The 16,686-nt window shown below is 49.5% G+C and overlaps 1 protein-coding gene across 8 annotated transcripts in view; it reads right to left on the reverse strand.

Annotated features, from left to right (window-relative positions):
* PLEKHA1 (pleckstrin homology domain containing A1) overlaps positions 1–16,667 on the reverse strand; it is a 51,005-nt gene extending 34,338 nt beyond the window's left edge. For all 8 annotated transcript variants that reach the window (XM_045291280.1, XM_045291277.1, XM_045291276.1 and 5 more), the window contains exons 1-3: positions 16,580–16,667; positions 8,198–8,358; positions 2,110–2,166 (exon numbers count right to left, since the gene is read on the reverse strand). In XM_045291280.1, the coding sequence (XP_045147215.1) occupies positions 2,110–2,166; positions 8,198–8,338 (198 nt within the window). In that variant the 5' untranslated portion in view covers positions 8,339–8,358; positions 16,580–16,667. The remainder of the gene's footprint in view (positions 1–2,109; positions 2,167–8,197; positions 8,359–16,579) is intronic.
* Between the last annotated feature and the right edge of the window lie 19 nt (positions 16,668–16,686).

The following is a 16,686-nucleotide window of genomic DNA, read 5'->3' on the forward strand; positions in this document are numbered from 1 at the left end:
TCCTGACTGTGGCATCTGTTCTGTGCCTTCGGAGGGAACTCCAGGTCTGGGACTCCTGGCTGATCCTAAGGACAAAGTCACAGGTCTGAGTCACACTGTGGTTTGTTCCAGGAATAAGGTCTGGAATAAACCAAAACAGTGGCAAGGCTAAAGGGAGCACAAAGTGTACAATTCAAACTCCAGTTGGCTGTGGGGCAGAGATAAAAGTGAACCCAGGTTCACGCCCAGGTTACACTGGAAAGGTAGAGCCGTGGGGGAGGGGCGCCACCCGGCGGATGCACCTGCCTGCTTCACTGAGCCAGTTCTTCATGAAGGAGCTCCCACACAACTGCTCCCTCTCCACCTTGTCAACGGCCCTTTCCGCATCAGTGCACTGGCAGTCCAAAATGCTGGGCAGGCTACCTGCTTATCAATACGCATATTCCAGCCACACAGCCAAGCAAACTGGAGATCTTCAATCTGTCTTGCCATGGGGCTCCATGCCACCTCCTAAGAACCCCTATAGGATCAAAGCCACTCGGAAGCACTTTTTAGCATCTTGAATTATGGGAACAATTAAGGTATACTTAAGTATTGTTTGTCTTTTGCAAATTTATAGGACATGGCTTCAATAGAAAACATGTTTCTCTTTAGCTCTATGGGAGTCTTGGGGTGCAAGGGTTGTTCGCTGGGCTGCAGTCCGCATGGTCGGCGGATCAAACTACCAGCAGCAGCTCCACAGGAGGAGGCGTGGGCTTCCCACTCCCGTCACCAGTTCCCATTTCGGAACCTCTAAGGGGCGGCTACGAGCCAGCATTGACCCCGTGGCAGCAGGTATGATCCCTTGGTTTAGATACGTAACCATTGTTGCTTGGGGCTAATTTCCCCCCTTCTTTTCATCAAGCAAAATCAATAACTCTACTGGGATATAAATAAGTTTTATTTATAAAAATCTCTCTCTCGTAAACAGAAGCCCATTTATATACCAGTTGTCTGTTGAAGTGATCTACCTATGTTTAAAATGTACACTAATCTACAGGCAGTTCAAGTGATGGGTAAGATCCATTCTAAAGTGTCTTTAAGTTCAATCTGTAGGTGAGTGAGAACAGTGCACATGGTCCTAATCTAGTTTCACTTTAGTGCAAAAAAAGGCTCCAAGCCTTGCAATGATTTCAATGCTATCCCAGGCGGCAAGTAAAGGTGCTTGTGATGAAGAAGTCGTTTTGAGGTTGGGGAGGTAGGGGGGAAAAGAGGCGCTGATACTAAGGGCTCAAGTAGAAAGAGAATGCTTTGGAAATGTTAATGGCAACATATGTACAAGTGTGCTTAATACAACTGAACAATGGGCTGTCATAAGATTTGTTAAGAGCCCTTCAACGAAATGATAAAAAAAAAATCAGTTTTGAGTAGAGATTGATTCAATTATATCAAAATGAGGGCAAATTATGGAACCACCTTCAAGAGCAATCTGATCAGAGGACTGACTGATGCACATCCTCAGGCATACCTACACGATGCCTGCGCAGAGGCCATCACACTCGTCTCTAACTTTCTTTCGGCTCATGTCATCAACAAACTATTGCTTTTGGGTCAAATGCAAAGTAAACCTCCAAAACCCTCGCAGGGCTAACTCTTCAGGGACTTCGATCTAAGTTCCCAAAACAGTCATGAAAGAAAAAGAGGGACCTGATCGATCACAAATCTAAAATTCTGAAAAATAAGAAACAAAACATATATAATTGTAGAAATGCCAGCAAAAGAAGTCAATACTCAAGGAATCGGAAATCAGCGGGAACCAAATGAAAGGAGGGAAAAATCATCTTTTCTGACATGAAGATGGTCGTCGTTGTCTTCAAGAGAAAAACAGACCCAGTGTAAATAAGCGTAGCACACATCTTCTCCAGCCTTCTCCGGTCAGAGCCTGCAGGTTAACGCTCCTCACGCAGCCTGGTCACAACACCCATGCACTCCATGGGCTGGCTTCCTGTCCCATCAGTCTGGAGCCCTTCTGACGGGGACACCCCTGGTGCACTTTCGGTCATCACTGGGGGCACGTTCTTTCTGTCCCCCTCCTGTCTGAGGGCCCTGAACTCACGCATGAGCAGGCAGGCGATGGCGCAGAAAGAGTACCTTTGAAATGTAGGTCAGTTTAATGGCTCCCACACGGGATGATCCGGAAGGTAGGTTCTGGAAGCAAATAATTAATTTGTCAATAACAAGTTAATATGCAACATTATGAGCTTATTTTATATTACAATGTTCCATGTATACTAAGAAAAGTTATGAAATTCCATTTTATAATATCATATTTTCTAAACCAAGCCAGTCAGTCCTTACTAGGCCTGGAAGTCTGAGGTCAAGATGACACCTTAGGTAACAAAACTGAACCCTACTTGAGATCTCTCTCTCTCTCTCTCTCTCTCTATATATATATATATATATATATACGTGTGTGTGTGTGTATGTATATGTGTATATGTATACATATCATCATTGTGGGTAGGATAACTCTCGTTTCCATGACTTTAAAAGGTCAGAAAGAACAGCAGAGTCTGTTCCTGAGAGCAACAGGGGTAGGGTAGCTGTCCCGTGTTGGCTGCTACCTGACAAGGTCAGCAGTTTGAAACCACTGGCCGCTCTGTAGGAAAAAGAAAAGACTTTCTACTCCCGTTACGAGTGACAGTCTCAGAAACCCAGAGGGGCACTTCTGCCCTGTTCTATAGGGTCGCTATGAGTCAGCATCAATTTCATGCCACAGAAAAGACAAATACAACTGTTTAGATATATTTTAAGACCCTATTATACAATATTTTATCGTATAAAAACTGTGTCTCATCATCAAATATATTTCTTTAAAAACATGTACTGGATCCCCCCATTTAAATAGCTTAGTATGTCTCTTACTTTGAGGACTAGGTGTGCCTGACTCAAGCCATGGAATTGTCAATGACCTCATAGCCCTGTGAAAGTCGGACCCTGAATAGGGAAGACCAAAGGAGAATTGATGCATTTGAGTTGTGGTGCTGGTCAAGAACATGGAAAGTACCATGGACTGCTAAAAGGATAAACAAATCTGTCGTGGAAGAAGTATGGTCAGAGTCTCCTTAGAGGCATGGGGAAGAGACCTCATCTCGTCAGGAGAGACCAGTCCCTGGAGAAGGACATCATGCTTGGGAAAGGAGAGGACCAGCGAAAGACAGGAAGGCCCTCAAGGAGATGGACTGACACAGTGGCTACAACAATGGGCTCAAGTGCAGGGACGACTGTGAGGAGGGCACAGGACCGGGTGGTGTTTTGTTCTGTTGTGCGCAGGGTTGCTACCTAACAACAGTATGTATCATATCATATTTAATCTCCGTTGCTATTCATGCCTACGTTGTTAATCATAGACAGGGAACGTATATAATGGCACTTTTATACCAATCACTTGGGATGTGGTTTGCATCAACACGTGTCCCCAAAACACCCCAACCACACAGGGAAGGGTAAAGAATTGTGAGGAGGGAGACTCTTTCTGGTGAGGCTATCTCACAAAGACTGAAGTTCTTCTGTGATGAACGGCATTTAAGTCGGACCCTGAAGGACAGACAGGCAAACTCTGGGACATGAAGATGGAAGAGGAGACTCTTCCAGGCGGGCCAGCTGGAGGACACTTACAAGTTCAGTGCTGGGATGGGAATGTGGGTGCGCTGGACTGTAACACAGGGTGCCCTGGGGTTGTGTAGAAAATGACTCGTTTGGGAAACTACGTGGAGAACCGCATCCGAGGGCACCCAGGTACAGGACAAGGTGGCAAAGGAGCTCGCAGAGCTCATCACCTGAAACCCTGAAGAAGGCTTTTGAGCAGATGTGATACTGAAAGTCTGCTTCCATGAATAATTCCGGTAATCTAGTGATGGAGGTAAGAAGCCCTAATAAATACATCTGGGAACTGTAGTCAAGACTAGCAGCGGAAACTCGCAGACAACTTCAGAAGCAAAACGGAAACAGCCTTGACTTTCAAAGTAAGCGCAGACGGCGATTAAGCTGCTTAACTTTTTAATGGTCTGTACACTAGAGAAAATTTTTTTAAAAATCTCTGGGCTTCTCATGAATGGTGAGGCGAAACCCTCTCTGCCAGGTATCAGCTTACTGGATCCAGTTCATCGCCTGGGAGTGGAGACAATTCAAAGATCTGAGAGTCCTGCGCACCAACTGGCCACTGCTGGCAGGAGCAGGCCGACGAAGCGCTCGCACTGCTGAGAACAGTAAACCTGCACTGTGATTTGTTTCAAACTCTATTCCATTGATGATAATCTTCTAAATGTAGCTTATAGGTAACAAAGGTTAAGTCACATTGCAAAATCTCCATGTGTCATTAGAAAAGGTCGGCTGGTGTTCTTCTGGGTCACATTTTGTTTACAGAGTTAGGGGTTGTGGTGCTTGCTGCTGCTTTAAATGTCTGGCTCTTTTCCGATTAAGGAACTGAAATGCAAAAATGTTTTCGAGATCCCGAACTACACTCAGAGGGACTCTGCTCACAGGCTGCTCCCTCCCTCCCAAGATCACGTTCTCCCCTGTCCGCCTTCCTAAGGTTACCACGTTAATGAGCACGAGGCCTCTGTGTGGGGGAGAGCGAGGCGAAAGGCAAGCAGGACACTTGTTCGGGGTCACGGGTCACACGGTGGCACTGCGCAGGGACAGGCAGCCGCTGGGAGAGTAAGGACGTTCAAAGGCCCAGTTTCTACAGACCAGCCCGATGGGTCCAAGTTCAAATGGAAAAACTGGGGCTTCAAAATCTGTATCTGACCACAAACAACCAATACTAAGCTAAAACAATACCTCAGATGACCAGGGAAATAAGCCATTTGTTACTTAAGCGTTCCTGAACTCACTTTGCCAAAATCACTTTTCAATCTCTTCAAAGCCAATTCCTGTTACAGCGACTTCATGACTTCATCTTCCATTAGTTTCCCTCCCATCTCCCTGGGAAGTCTGGAAAATGCCAAGCCGAAGAAGCAATGACCAGAGGACAGGTAACACGAACGGACCTTCTCTCCTTTTCTGGGTGATTCAGTCGGCTTAGCTCTGTGCCAGTCCCTGACCCTACTCACCTAGACTGACCACCTGCTGATAACGGCCGTGTTTTAATAGCACAAGGTGCCTCCATGTTGGCTGTTTCCCATGGTTCGGCTTACCATAATCATCTTGACAAGACATTTCACTTAAGTGTGTCCTGGCAGTCTTGTGAGGAGTTTTAAACTGAGCAAGGTGGTTTACAGCTGATGGCACAAACACGCTCACAGGCTCAGGGGTAGAGATGCACGCTGACTGGAGGAACAGGGTGATCCAGACCTAGGAGGAGGCGAGGGCATGCCACTGGATTCTGCACCTCACTGCACCTGCCCCAACATATCACAATGTCCTAAGTGAAGGGACGTGTCTCAGTTGTTATGTTTAAAAATGGCACAAGGCTGATATGCATGGCTAATACGCTGGCTGGCAGAACCAAGATTTTAAAGGTTCCCATAGTTGAGATAAAGAGATGAAATAAAAACAGGCTGAATAAAGGCAGATTCCGCACTGTTCGGAAAAGCCAATGCGCTCCTTCCGGCACAGAGACCTGGCTTAAAAGCAGTTGTTGTGAAAGGGGCCCAGTTGAGGGCAAATCTTGGCATGTACCCTCCCCTGCCAGTCGAAGGGCGGGAGCTCACCCTTGTTCAAATCACCCCGGTCCTCTTGCAATGAGCTATCTGCCCATGGTACTCTTTCCTGCAAGTGCACTTCTCCGCCTCTTGCTCAAAGGCAACCATCCTTCTACTCTGCCCTCTGAAGTCCAAGCTCAGCTCCACCTGGGTCCTGACCAGATTTGAATTTGGACTGACTTTCTTTAGGGTTGTTAAGCAGGAAGACTGATCAGGGAGGAATCCTGCATCTAGCTTGTCTGGGGACTGAGCAGCCGTCTCAGTGAGACTCAGGAGGGCCCATCCAGAAGTCAACCGGACCTTGTGGCAAATCAGGGAGCGTGAGGAGCAGAAGTGGGAGGGGCTACATTCTCACCACCTCAGGGGGAGGAACACAGGGAACTGGAGTCTAGTAAATAGTAATTAGAGGGCACGAGGGTGCTGAGTCAGCTTCTACCTTGGGAAAAGGAGTGTGGGAGAGAACTGGGCCACAGGAAAGGGAGGAAAACTCAGCCTGATGCACAAACGTGTCAGCTTCTGATTTCTTCAGGCAGCTGTTCCGGCAGACTGATCAAATCAATAACGGTCAGAATCACAACCAGGTCACTACCCCCTGGAGGGAAGAGTGTGGAAGGGGGGCCAAGAAGCTCTACGGGGATCGAGAGAGGGACCAGACCAGGTTCATTGCCACCAAGCAGATTCCAACTCCCGGAAACCCTCTAAAACAGGGTTTGAACGGCCGACCTCATGGGTTGCAGCCCAACGACTAACCCACTATGCCACCAGGGTTCCCAGGGACCGAATACTTTCTACCCAAAAATCTCATAAATTTCCCACACTCCAGTATCAAAAGCTGAATTAAAGTACTCACTTCACAAAGTTTGAAAGGCTGCTGGTGGGAGAAGTATGAAACTTACTCTACGGAGGACTAATAGAGCCACACAGGGATTAAGGGACAGACTCAGCCAACTCACCACCATCGAATCAACGCCGACTCACAGCGACCCGATAGGACAGGGTGGAGCTTCCCAATGTGCATTTCCAAGACTGTTTATGGGAGCAAAAAGCCTCATCTTTTTCTCTAGGAGTTGTAAATGGTTTTGAACCACTGACCTTCTAGTTAGCAACCTAACAAGTAACCACTACAGCACCAGGGCTCCAAGCGGCAGAAGACCCAAGGCTCTAGATTTTGACTCACAGTAAAAGTTACTCAACCTGTTCCAAATGGAAGCCATCCGTTTTAGTAAGGTGCGGTTCATGCAACAGCTAAACTGCAAACCAAGGAGAGATGGGTTTCTTGCACTAGGGAGGCAGCCAAATTAGCACTGGGATCCCTATTAACACTCACATGTCCTGACCTAAAAATCAGCAAATAGTCATGAAGAATATTCCAGACCAGGGAACCAGGTCCTATTGTGTGGACAGCAGGAACCCACCCATCCCCCAGGGCCGGCTCTTCCTCAGAGGACCATGGCATCCACTAAATGAGATGAGTGAGTTTCAAGTTAGGCTTAGAAGTTCCCCAGAGACATGCCCCTTGCTTAGCACCTGTTTTTGCTTCTCACATACACTCCCACCTGTAGCTGTCTTACAACAGTTAAGATTTGTGGAGAAGGAGCTGCGCAGGTAAAGTTTAAAATTGCTCAACAAGGTGATCTTCCATCGACGGTCTGGCACAGATGTTAGACTGGGGGTTCTAATTTTTAATCGATGACATCTACACCCAAGTTTTGCAGGACAACAGTCAGATCAAAGTGCGTTTCAGAGTGCGTGTGGCTGGCTCGACACACGAGTCTAGTGCCAGAAGATGAAAGGATTATCAGAGTGGTTAGTACTTACAACCCCAACCATACCAAGTGCCTTCAGGGTAATTCACCTCCTGGCCACCTGTGTGCAGCAAGTAGGCCTGTGCTCCGCAGGGCCTCTGAGGGCAGAGTGCTCAGAAGCAGACTGCCAAGACAGGGTGGACTTAGCCGCCACTCTCTCAGTTAGCAGCCAAGTGCGTTAACAGTTTTGCACTCGCTCGCTCACTCACTCACGGCCATCTAGCCCATTCCGATTCACAGCGACCCTAGAGGACAAGGCAGAAATGCCCCTGTGGGTTTCCGAGATGGTAACTCTTCATGGGAGTAGAAAACCACATCTGTCTGCCATGGATCGGCTGGTGGTTTGTGTAATCACAAGGCCACCAGTGCACCTTTATGCCACCTAGGGGCTCCCTGATCAAGCAGTTCCGGTCGTTTGTTTATTAAAAGACAGCAGTCCCTATTCTAGAGCAGCACCTTCAATCTAAATGACTCAGAGTCTTCTGTGAGAGCGACCCTCTCTCAACGTGGGGAAAACATACATATACACACACATTACTTATCACATAGACTGACTTCCATGACTATACCTAAGGTAGTGGGGGCTGGAGTGCAGAAGGGGGTAGTGAAGCCAGTTCAGACCATGTATACTGCTCAGGCCCACCCGGAAGGCCTCTGTAAGACACCACATCCTTCACAACACATAGGCTTCTGTCTGCTTCTGAAGGGGGCCCACGGGAGTTGACGCACCTGTGGGTTATCCATGTACCATACAAAACTGTCTTCCCTGGTGTCCAGGATGAAGTACCTCCGGAGGAATTTCCCACTGTTCTCATGTTCTTCAATGTCCAGAAAACCACAAATGCGATTCTGACGATCCACATAAGGCATCTCTGTGCTTGAACATTACACTGTGAAATAAAACAACAACAATAAGCTCTCAAGATAAAAGGACTTCCTCACACAAGGGGCTACCACGGTTCTGTGCATTCAGCAAACTGCCCTCCACCCATCACTGGGTGGGGAGACGGGGGCCAGTGGGGACTGGCTGGACGTGAACGTGTGCACACATCTGGGGCCTGGGTGACCGTGACGGTGACCTCGTGCTTGTTCCGCAGGGTGATCAACACAGCAGCCCACACACCAATGCTGGGCAAGGAGTGAACATCTCCCCACAGATGGATAATTGACCCTTTTCAAAACAAACCAAAGTGAACCTGAAAATTAGCTAGCTAACCTTCGGTAGGGATTGTACTTCAGCATAAAGAAAATGAAAATCTGCCCAACTAGACGAATAGGCAAATTCATGATAAGTAGCGAAAAGGCTGATGTTGTCAAGAATTTCATTTTACTTGGACCCATTATCTACGTCCTAGGAAGCAGTGGTCAGGAAACAGGAGAATGGATGCCACTGGGCCAACCAGCTACAAGAGACTTCCTTGAAGTGCTCAGTAGCAAAGATCTCACCCTGATGAGTCAGGTGTGCCTGACCAAAGCCAGGCAATTCCCAATCACCTCATATGTACATGGAAGCTAGACAACGAATCAGGAGTCCTGGAGAGGAGCCAGGTGATGGTGAAGAATATTCGATCGACCAGGGCTGCTAGAAGGACAGGCCTTGGAAGTACGGCCAGAACGCTCCTTAGAAGCCAGGAGAGTGGCCCTAGGTTCTGCTAACAGGAAGAACCAGGTACAGGAGCAGGTAAAGTCGGTCAGCGAAAGGAGACCCCCAGTGAGATGGAACGACACAGCGGCTGCAATAGCAGACACAGCGCCGGGCAATGATCCAGTGAGTCACTGTGAGTCAGAACCAACCACGTGGCTCCGAGCAACTCATTCAGTCCTGAAAACAGCCCAAGGAGTCAGCACTGCAGTAGGCGCATCGGCGGCACAAGGCTTCTCTGGGGCATTGCAAAGCAAAGACATGACTTTGAGGGCTAAGGTCTGCCTGCTCAAGCTATGATATTCATTTGTCTCACAGGCATGTGGAAGTCGGGCCCTGAATCAGGAAGACCGAAGAGGAATCAATGCGTTGGTGTTGCGGTGCTGGTCAAGAATTCTGAAAGCACCGTGGACTGCTAAAGGACAAGCCAATTTGTCTTAGAAGAAACATGGCCAGCTTGCTCCTGGCCTTCATCTTACATACTTTGGGCATGTTGTGGGGAGAGACAATCCCTGCAGAAGGGCATCATGCTCGGTCAAGTGGAGGGGCAGAGAAAAAGAGGAAGCCCTCAAGGAGATGGCAGGACACAGTGGGTGCTACAATGGGCTCGAGCATACGATTAACTGTGAGGATGGCAGTGTTTCGTTCTGTTGGGTTAGGGTTGCTATGGGTCAAAATCAAATGGCTGGCACCACCACCAACACCACCACCACCAACATGAAGTCAGCATCATTGTCCCAAAGACAAAAAACAGCCTAGAGTGAGGGGAGTTACTCTCCGAGGTGAGAAAACAAACTGGTATTGGATCAGAACCTGAACTCAGATGCTTGGACTCTAACGCTCAGCCTTTTAAATGTAACCCCGTCGACTCTCTTTAAGCCCCTCTAAATCGCTACAACTGAAAGGAATCAAAATAAAGTGAACCCCCATCACAAAAAGAGCTGAAACCAAAGCCAAACTCATAGCCAGTGAGTCGTTACTGACACACTGTGACCCTATAGGACAGGACAGAACTGCCCCTGGAGTGTCCAAGACTGTAACTCTGAAAGGGGTAGAAAGCCTCATCTTTCTCCCACGGAGCAGCTGGGAGTTTCAAACTACTAACCTTGCAGTTAGCCAATGTGCAACCATCACGCCACCAGGGTTCAGTCATCTTAGATACGATTGGGGCTCGGTTCCAGAACACCACAATACAAGGACCGCTGCACCAAGGCGAGGAGCATGGACGGTCTGGTTTCCCGGTGCACATAAAAGGTATGTTGGCACACCAGTATGTCCCCCCGCTCCTCTTCCACACAGTAGGAGAGCGAGTGTGTCCCACACGCGGTTAGTCCGCACCCGCACACCTGTACCATACTCTACTTGCATGGGTGCCCAACTGCCTCCTAAGGGTTCAGTCACGGCTCAGGAGTGTCTCTTGTTGCTTGGCAACCAGATCTCTGATGGGTTGATTTTGACTGGCTGGACAACAGCCCTCGTGGCGCAGACGGCTACACCTTGAGCTGTGAACTCTCAGGTTCACACACAAAAAACCAAACCCCAAACAAACTCACTGCCATCAAATGGATGCCAACTCACAGTGACCCTATCGGGCAGGATAAAACTGCCCCTGTGAGCTTCCGAGGCTGTAACTCTATGGGAGTAGAAAGCCCCATCTTTCTCCCACAGAGCCACAGGTGGTTTCAAACTGCGGAACCAAACAGCAGCTCTGCAGGAGAAGATGCGATGTTTCTGCCCCTGCAAAGAAACCTACAGGGGGCAGTTCTACTCTGGTCGCCGAGTCAGCTAGGACTTGATGACAGAGTGTGGTTGTGGGGTGTCCCACTTAAAGACGGTGACCCAACTCCGAATGCGTGGCAACCTAGTCAGTCGCCATCTTTGAGGAGGGCACTTCTGCTTCTACTCGGATGGAAACGCAGGCCACAAGTGGTGTGACTGCTAGGCAACCTGACTCCGGGGACCTTGGCTGAACCATTTACACGAGTTTGAAGGCCTGCTTCCTGTCAGACATTGTTTTAAGAGGTAACATAAAGTACTGAAATATTCAAGGCACCCTGGTGACTAAGGGCAGCATTGGTGGTTCTAGCCCACCGAATGCTCCGAGGGAGAAAGATGAGGCTGTCTGCTTCCAAAGAGAGTTATAGTCTCAGAAACCCTAGACCCGAGCCCAGCTGCATCACAGAGTCGATTCCGACTCACGTGGACCCAGCTGGTACTTTTGAACTGCATAGCTTGTGGATGTCAGCCAGCCCAACGAGTAACCACTATGCCATCAGGAAACCCCACGGAGCAGTTAAATTCTGTCCTGCAGGGTCACGACGAATCAGAAACGCAGCAGGCTAATTAAATATCTCTTTAAGCATCACACCCCTGCAGTACTAAGATGAGAAAACTGAGGCACAAAAGATTTTTTTTTAAATCGCCCAAAGTCACATGGCTAGGCAGAGGCAGAGCCTTTAGAATTAGCCGAGAGGCTTGGAAAACAGGCTGGGCTCCCGGCCCCGTTAAAGCAGGAACTCTGGAGAATGGATCCTGCAGGCGCCAGTCCTGTCTTAAAGCTCCCAGGGGGGTTGTGCTCAGCCCAATGGAGGAAAAGCCGGAGCCCTCCTGGCCACCGCCACTCACTTGCTGGGGTCTCTGTGGCCTTCCGTGCAAGCCCTTGCCACCTTCTTAGCGGAGCCTAGTTCAAATGGCAGGTCCTCACACTCCCGTCCTGTCACTTCCTGTCTCCCTTCTCCTTCGCACTGACCCCCACTGAGAAACGGCATCTACTTTGTGCTCACGTCCCCACACCAGAACGCAGGCGCCATGACAGCAGGCCGCTTGTCCCTGCTGTTGACGTATATGCATCACCAACATCGTGTGGCGCGAGGCACACTCAGTGACCCTTGCTGCCTGAAGCACCAAGCCACCCACAGATGACTATCAAATGTGATGCTTCAGTTGCCAGGCTGAAAGCTACTTTTTCCTCATCAGGTGAGAAATCAGGGAGCAGGTCTAGCAGACCAGTTCTGAGCTGGTTTCAGGCGCCCTCGTGGCACCGTGGGCTAACTGGGCAGCTAACCGAAAGGTCAGTGGTTCGAACCCCACGAGCCGCTCCACTGGAGGCTGTGGGCGGCAGCTGCTTCTCTGAAGCTGGACAACCTCGGGGGCAGTTCCACCACCCACGACGGCGGCGATGAGTCAGAATCCTTTTGACGGCAGTGGGTTTGAGTTTGGGGTCAAAGGAAAAAGACTCGCTGGATTTCCTTGTATTTTTTGGTCTTGGTAACACAGCGGTGAGGCCAGACTGGGTAAAAAGCCATCCTCCTATTTGACTGCGGCTCTGAGGCGCGGTCACATCTTAGAGCCGTGGATGAATTGTAAGCAGAGCAGACACATCCTCAATAAGGAACCAGGAAGTCGGGGAAGTCAGGGGCAGAGGGGAGGAAGGTAGCCACATACGAGGCAAAGAATCCTGCCGGGTCAGACCGGTCAATCAGATGCTCAGAGGCCAGTCCTGCTGGCCACGCTGAGGCAATCGAGACACCAAGCTCCTTTCCCCACCCCACCCCCACCCCCACCGCATCCTTCTAGCCTCCGAGACCCTCGACACCATCTGGACACCGTCCCCGTCTGTGTAACCAACTGGCAGCAGAGAAGGAAAGTGCTGGATGTCTTCTGAGTGTCCCAGGAGAACACTGGAAGTGGAGGTGGGGAATCCCCACGAGGCTCCTTCACCAAGATCAGGTGTGTCTCCAAGCAGGGGGACCTACTCGCACAGTGGACTGAGTGAGTGGCGGGTGCCTCTATGAGGCAGGGAGAGAGCTGATGAGAAAGGGCAGGGTAGGGCAGGGTAGACAAAAGGGGCAGAGTTCAGAGGCCTGCCTGCCACCTGGGCATCACAAGGAAGTGCATGTCCTATGGGGTGATGCAGTGAGCAAACGGGGCCGAAGGTGGCTGGATTATAAAAAAAATCAGAATAAAGAAACACACACACCTCTCTCCCACTCTCTGGCCTCGGGGCCAGGGCAGGGCAGGGCAAGAGCAAAGGGGTCGGGGCAAAGCCTGTTAGCTGACGAAGGAATCACCACAGGACCTCTCCCAGCCAGGAGCTGTGCAGTGGTGTCTTCCGGTAAAACCCCACCTGGAAGGCCAGACTGGACATCTACCACAGTGGGCACCAGTGGCCACACAGAATGATGAGCTGTCCCTTCCCAGTTCTCTTCTGCCTCCTCTCTGCCCCACCAGGTCCCAGGAAAGGGAGGAGAGAAGGAGGTGCCCTAGGAGCACACCGAGACCCCCCAGCTGCACAGGGAGGGCAGGAGCTCACACTGAGCACATGTGAAGAAGGTTCACACCAGGAGAGAGGACTGGAGCTTTTAATAGCTGTGAATGGTAGAAAGGCTATCATTTGTCCATGATGTCACATTGCTGGGACGGGACGGGAGGGAAGGGGGGTGGACGGAGAGTGCCGCTGAAGGCCCTGGATGATGATGAACCCAGCTTAGGGCAGATGTCACCAGCCTGCCGGCTAGCAGTGATGCCCTCACAAGGGAAGGGACCCTGGCAGGTCTTCCTGGGGGCATTTACTATCCCAGGCCAGGCTGGTGCTACAGTAAAGGCCCTCTAAGCGCCTGGGATTGTCCCTTCCTTCAAGGCGGTGTCATGGAGCCAGGGTTAAAGGGCTCAACTATAAAAGGCAAAACTGCCTCCAGGGGGACAAGGACAACTTTCTGGAAAATAAAGGGATCCAGCAGGCAGGGAAGACAGAGTCTATACAGGAAAAGCTGATTTATGGACAAAAACGACTCTTCTACATGACCCGGAAGTTCTTTTACAGTCAACAAATTCAGTTCAGGAAAGCTTCCGATATAGTAACCCCCAAAAGTCCCTGTGGTCTTGCTTCAAAGCAACTCAACTCATCCAGAGCCTTCCTGAAGTCAGTGGAGAAAGTCAGTATTTCCTGGGAAGTTTTAAGCATCTGCATTACCGCACCACAGCTGTACAGAAAAACTACTATTTGAGGTTATAATGATTTAATGTTACAAAACATAAGAAAAGGTTCCTATTGTTATAACCCACACCAATACAGTTTCATTTTTAAAGGAAAATAGTCCACGCTCCTGAAAGTAAGGAAGCATTATAGACAGGCTTCTGAAGCGACCAGGAGTTTTTCCTCCCAGCATGCCTTTCCATACCATGACAATAAATGCCCAAGTGCTCACAACCAAACAGTCACAGTGATCGCTGGTGGCGGTGGTCATTTCTGGTGTCACTGCTAACCTTTAGGGAGAGGAGCGACATCTTGAAACTTAAAAAGCTCCATTTTAATATGAACCGATGCAAAATGCGCACACACGTGAAAAGGCGGTATTCATCTAGCAACTCGGCTCACAGCGGAAGTCAAATGTTCAGTATTTGAAGTTAGCCGTCTCATGAGCATGGAGTGCAAGCATGGCCACTGCTAAATCGCTCTGTTCAGAACTCATTCAGAAACCCATCTTCCTGTGCGTAGCTGACAAGAACACTGAGAGCACTCCCCACCACGTTCAATGTCAAGATCTGACTTACACCATGGTGCTGACACTTCTTTTGATTGAATCTGGGTTACGGATGATCGTATGGGCAAAATAACTGAGGGGGGGCAGCGTGACTGTAAGAATTTGAAAGAACTTTCAGGCTTAAGTTTAAAAAAAACAACACAACACTTGAAAAAAAGGGCCCATAAAATATTTTTGGTGAAAAGCTTCAATATAAAGACGGGACGTGTTCCGGCCTTTCTAAGAACCGTCCTAGAAGTCTTTGATGTCAGCATGCCCCGTGTTCACAACCAGTGTACTCGAGTACACCACCCAGAGCAGCGTCTCCAAGAAAACAACCCAACGCTATTCTTCATGGCCCCAAACGCTTCTAAAATGGTCCTTCCGGTTTATGAACTCATGGGAGTTTCCCAACAATTGTGTACTTATCCTGCAGGACTGCTGGACTGTCTCTCCTAGTCCACAACACACTCAGTTACACACCACCGAGCTACATCGCCAAAATTGGACCAACAAAAAGACATCAGCCTGCTTACACTCCCCCATTTCCCTCAGGCAACAAAAATACTAATCAGCAAGAGAAACTGGAGGAGTTTCAATATAAATAAATCACATCTTAATGCCACCAAAGCTACCCATCACTTATGCCAAAGGACGAATTCGAAGCCATATCCATAGATCTTGATCCAGGGACTGGCAGACCTTGGAGACCTTGCTGGTTCAGTTCAAGACCACCACCCAAAGGCAAGTATCACAATAAAATGAGGTACACAATTTGGGGGTTCCCCAGTGTACACAACAGTTGTTTCCAGGACACTGTAGTTTACCTACAAAGTACATCTTAGGAAAAAGCACTGTGTGTGGGGGGGTGCATTTTATAATCTTAAAATGCTTAAAATCGTGTGAGAATTACCAATACATGGCACACAGACAAGAGGGGAGAGAGCATGTTGTCAAAACCAAAGCTCACAGAGTAGCCACAACGTTGAATTTGTTTGAAACAAAACAAAATATTAACTGTGAAGCACAATACCCTTCCACAAAAACCTGTCAAAAGACCACTGCAGGTTTCAGCACTCGCTGTTGGATAAATTAACTCTGAACTCCGCTTCCACACAATTGAAATACTCACCTTCAAATAGATTGGCACTCTAAACTATCATTTCCTTGCGAATATCATCTGGCCAAGGTAAGGAATTCTCACCAAACTTTGGAGGGTAATTTTTAATCACAAGTGGGTCAAACTGGAAATTCTGAATGAAAACAAAACAAAACAAAAAAACACCCCAAACCTATGTGGATGACAAAGGGTAGGCGCTTGGGGATAAATCTTGTGGTGGGAATAACAATCCATCAAAATGGTGTCGCGAAGGCAATGTTTTCAGCGCGCGCTGGTTTATAAATCGCTAAGTTGCGGTCCACTGTTGCAATGGTACTGAATCCGCCAAGCGCGGACCCCGCTCCAGCGGCGAACTTTGGGGAACCTGACGCACGGCGCGAAGACGCAGGCACCGGTGGGCGAGCCCTCGGCGTGCGCTCTGAGTGCCAGCTTTCGAACACCCAAGAAGCGAGATTCTTCTACTTGGAACACGAATTCGCCATGGGGAATGGCTTCGTAACTGCCAAGGAAATCGTATTAAAGCAGGCAAGCACCAATTGTCAAGATCCGAAGGCTGCATTCCGTGGGCTGGGAGGGAAAACGGAAACCGGGAATGACAGGAGTGACATCCCCCCGGCCCCCCAACTCCTGCTCCTGCTCAGGGCGGACAGGGGGTCTCCATTCGCCTGCACTGCGCACCTGCGCTGGGACCCGGCTGAAGGTGCCAGGCATGGGGACCGGCGCGCCCCGGGCCACGTTCCCAGGGATGCTCAGGGGTGCTGCCCCAAGGCACCCCACATCCCACACACCTGGACCCAAAGGATCCGGGGGGCCGGGAGCCTACAGACCTGAGCTCTTTCGGATGGCGCTGGACAGGCCACTTCCCGCTGGCCACCGCACATGCCCGGGCGAGGTGCTGGGGGCACAAGCCTAGCGCTGCTGAGTCGGGGCGCAG

This window comes from Echinops telfairi, unplaced genomic scaffold (assembly GCF_000313985.2).
Source record: "Echinops telfairi isolate 266 unplaced genomic scaffold, ASM31398v2 ScPeMD7_70;HRSCAF=299, whole genome shotgun sequence".
Taxonomy (NCBI): Eukaryota; Metazoa; Chordata; class Mammalia; order Afrosoricida; family Tenrecidae; genus Echinops; species Echinops telfairi.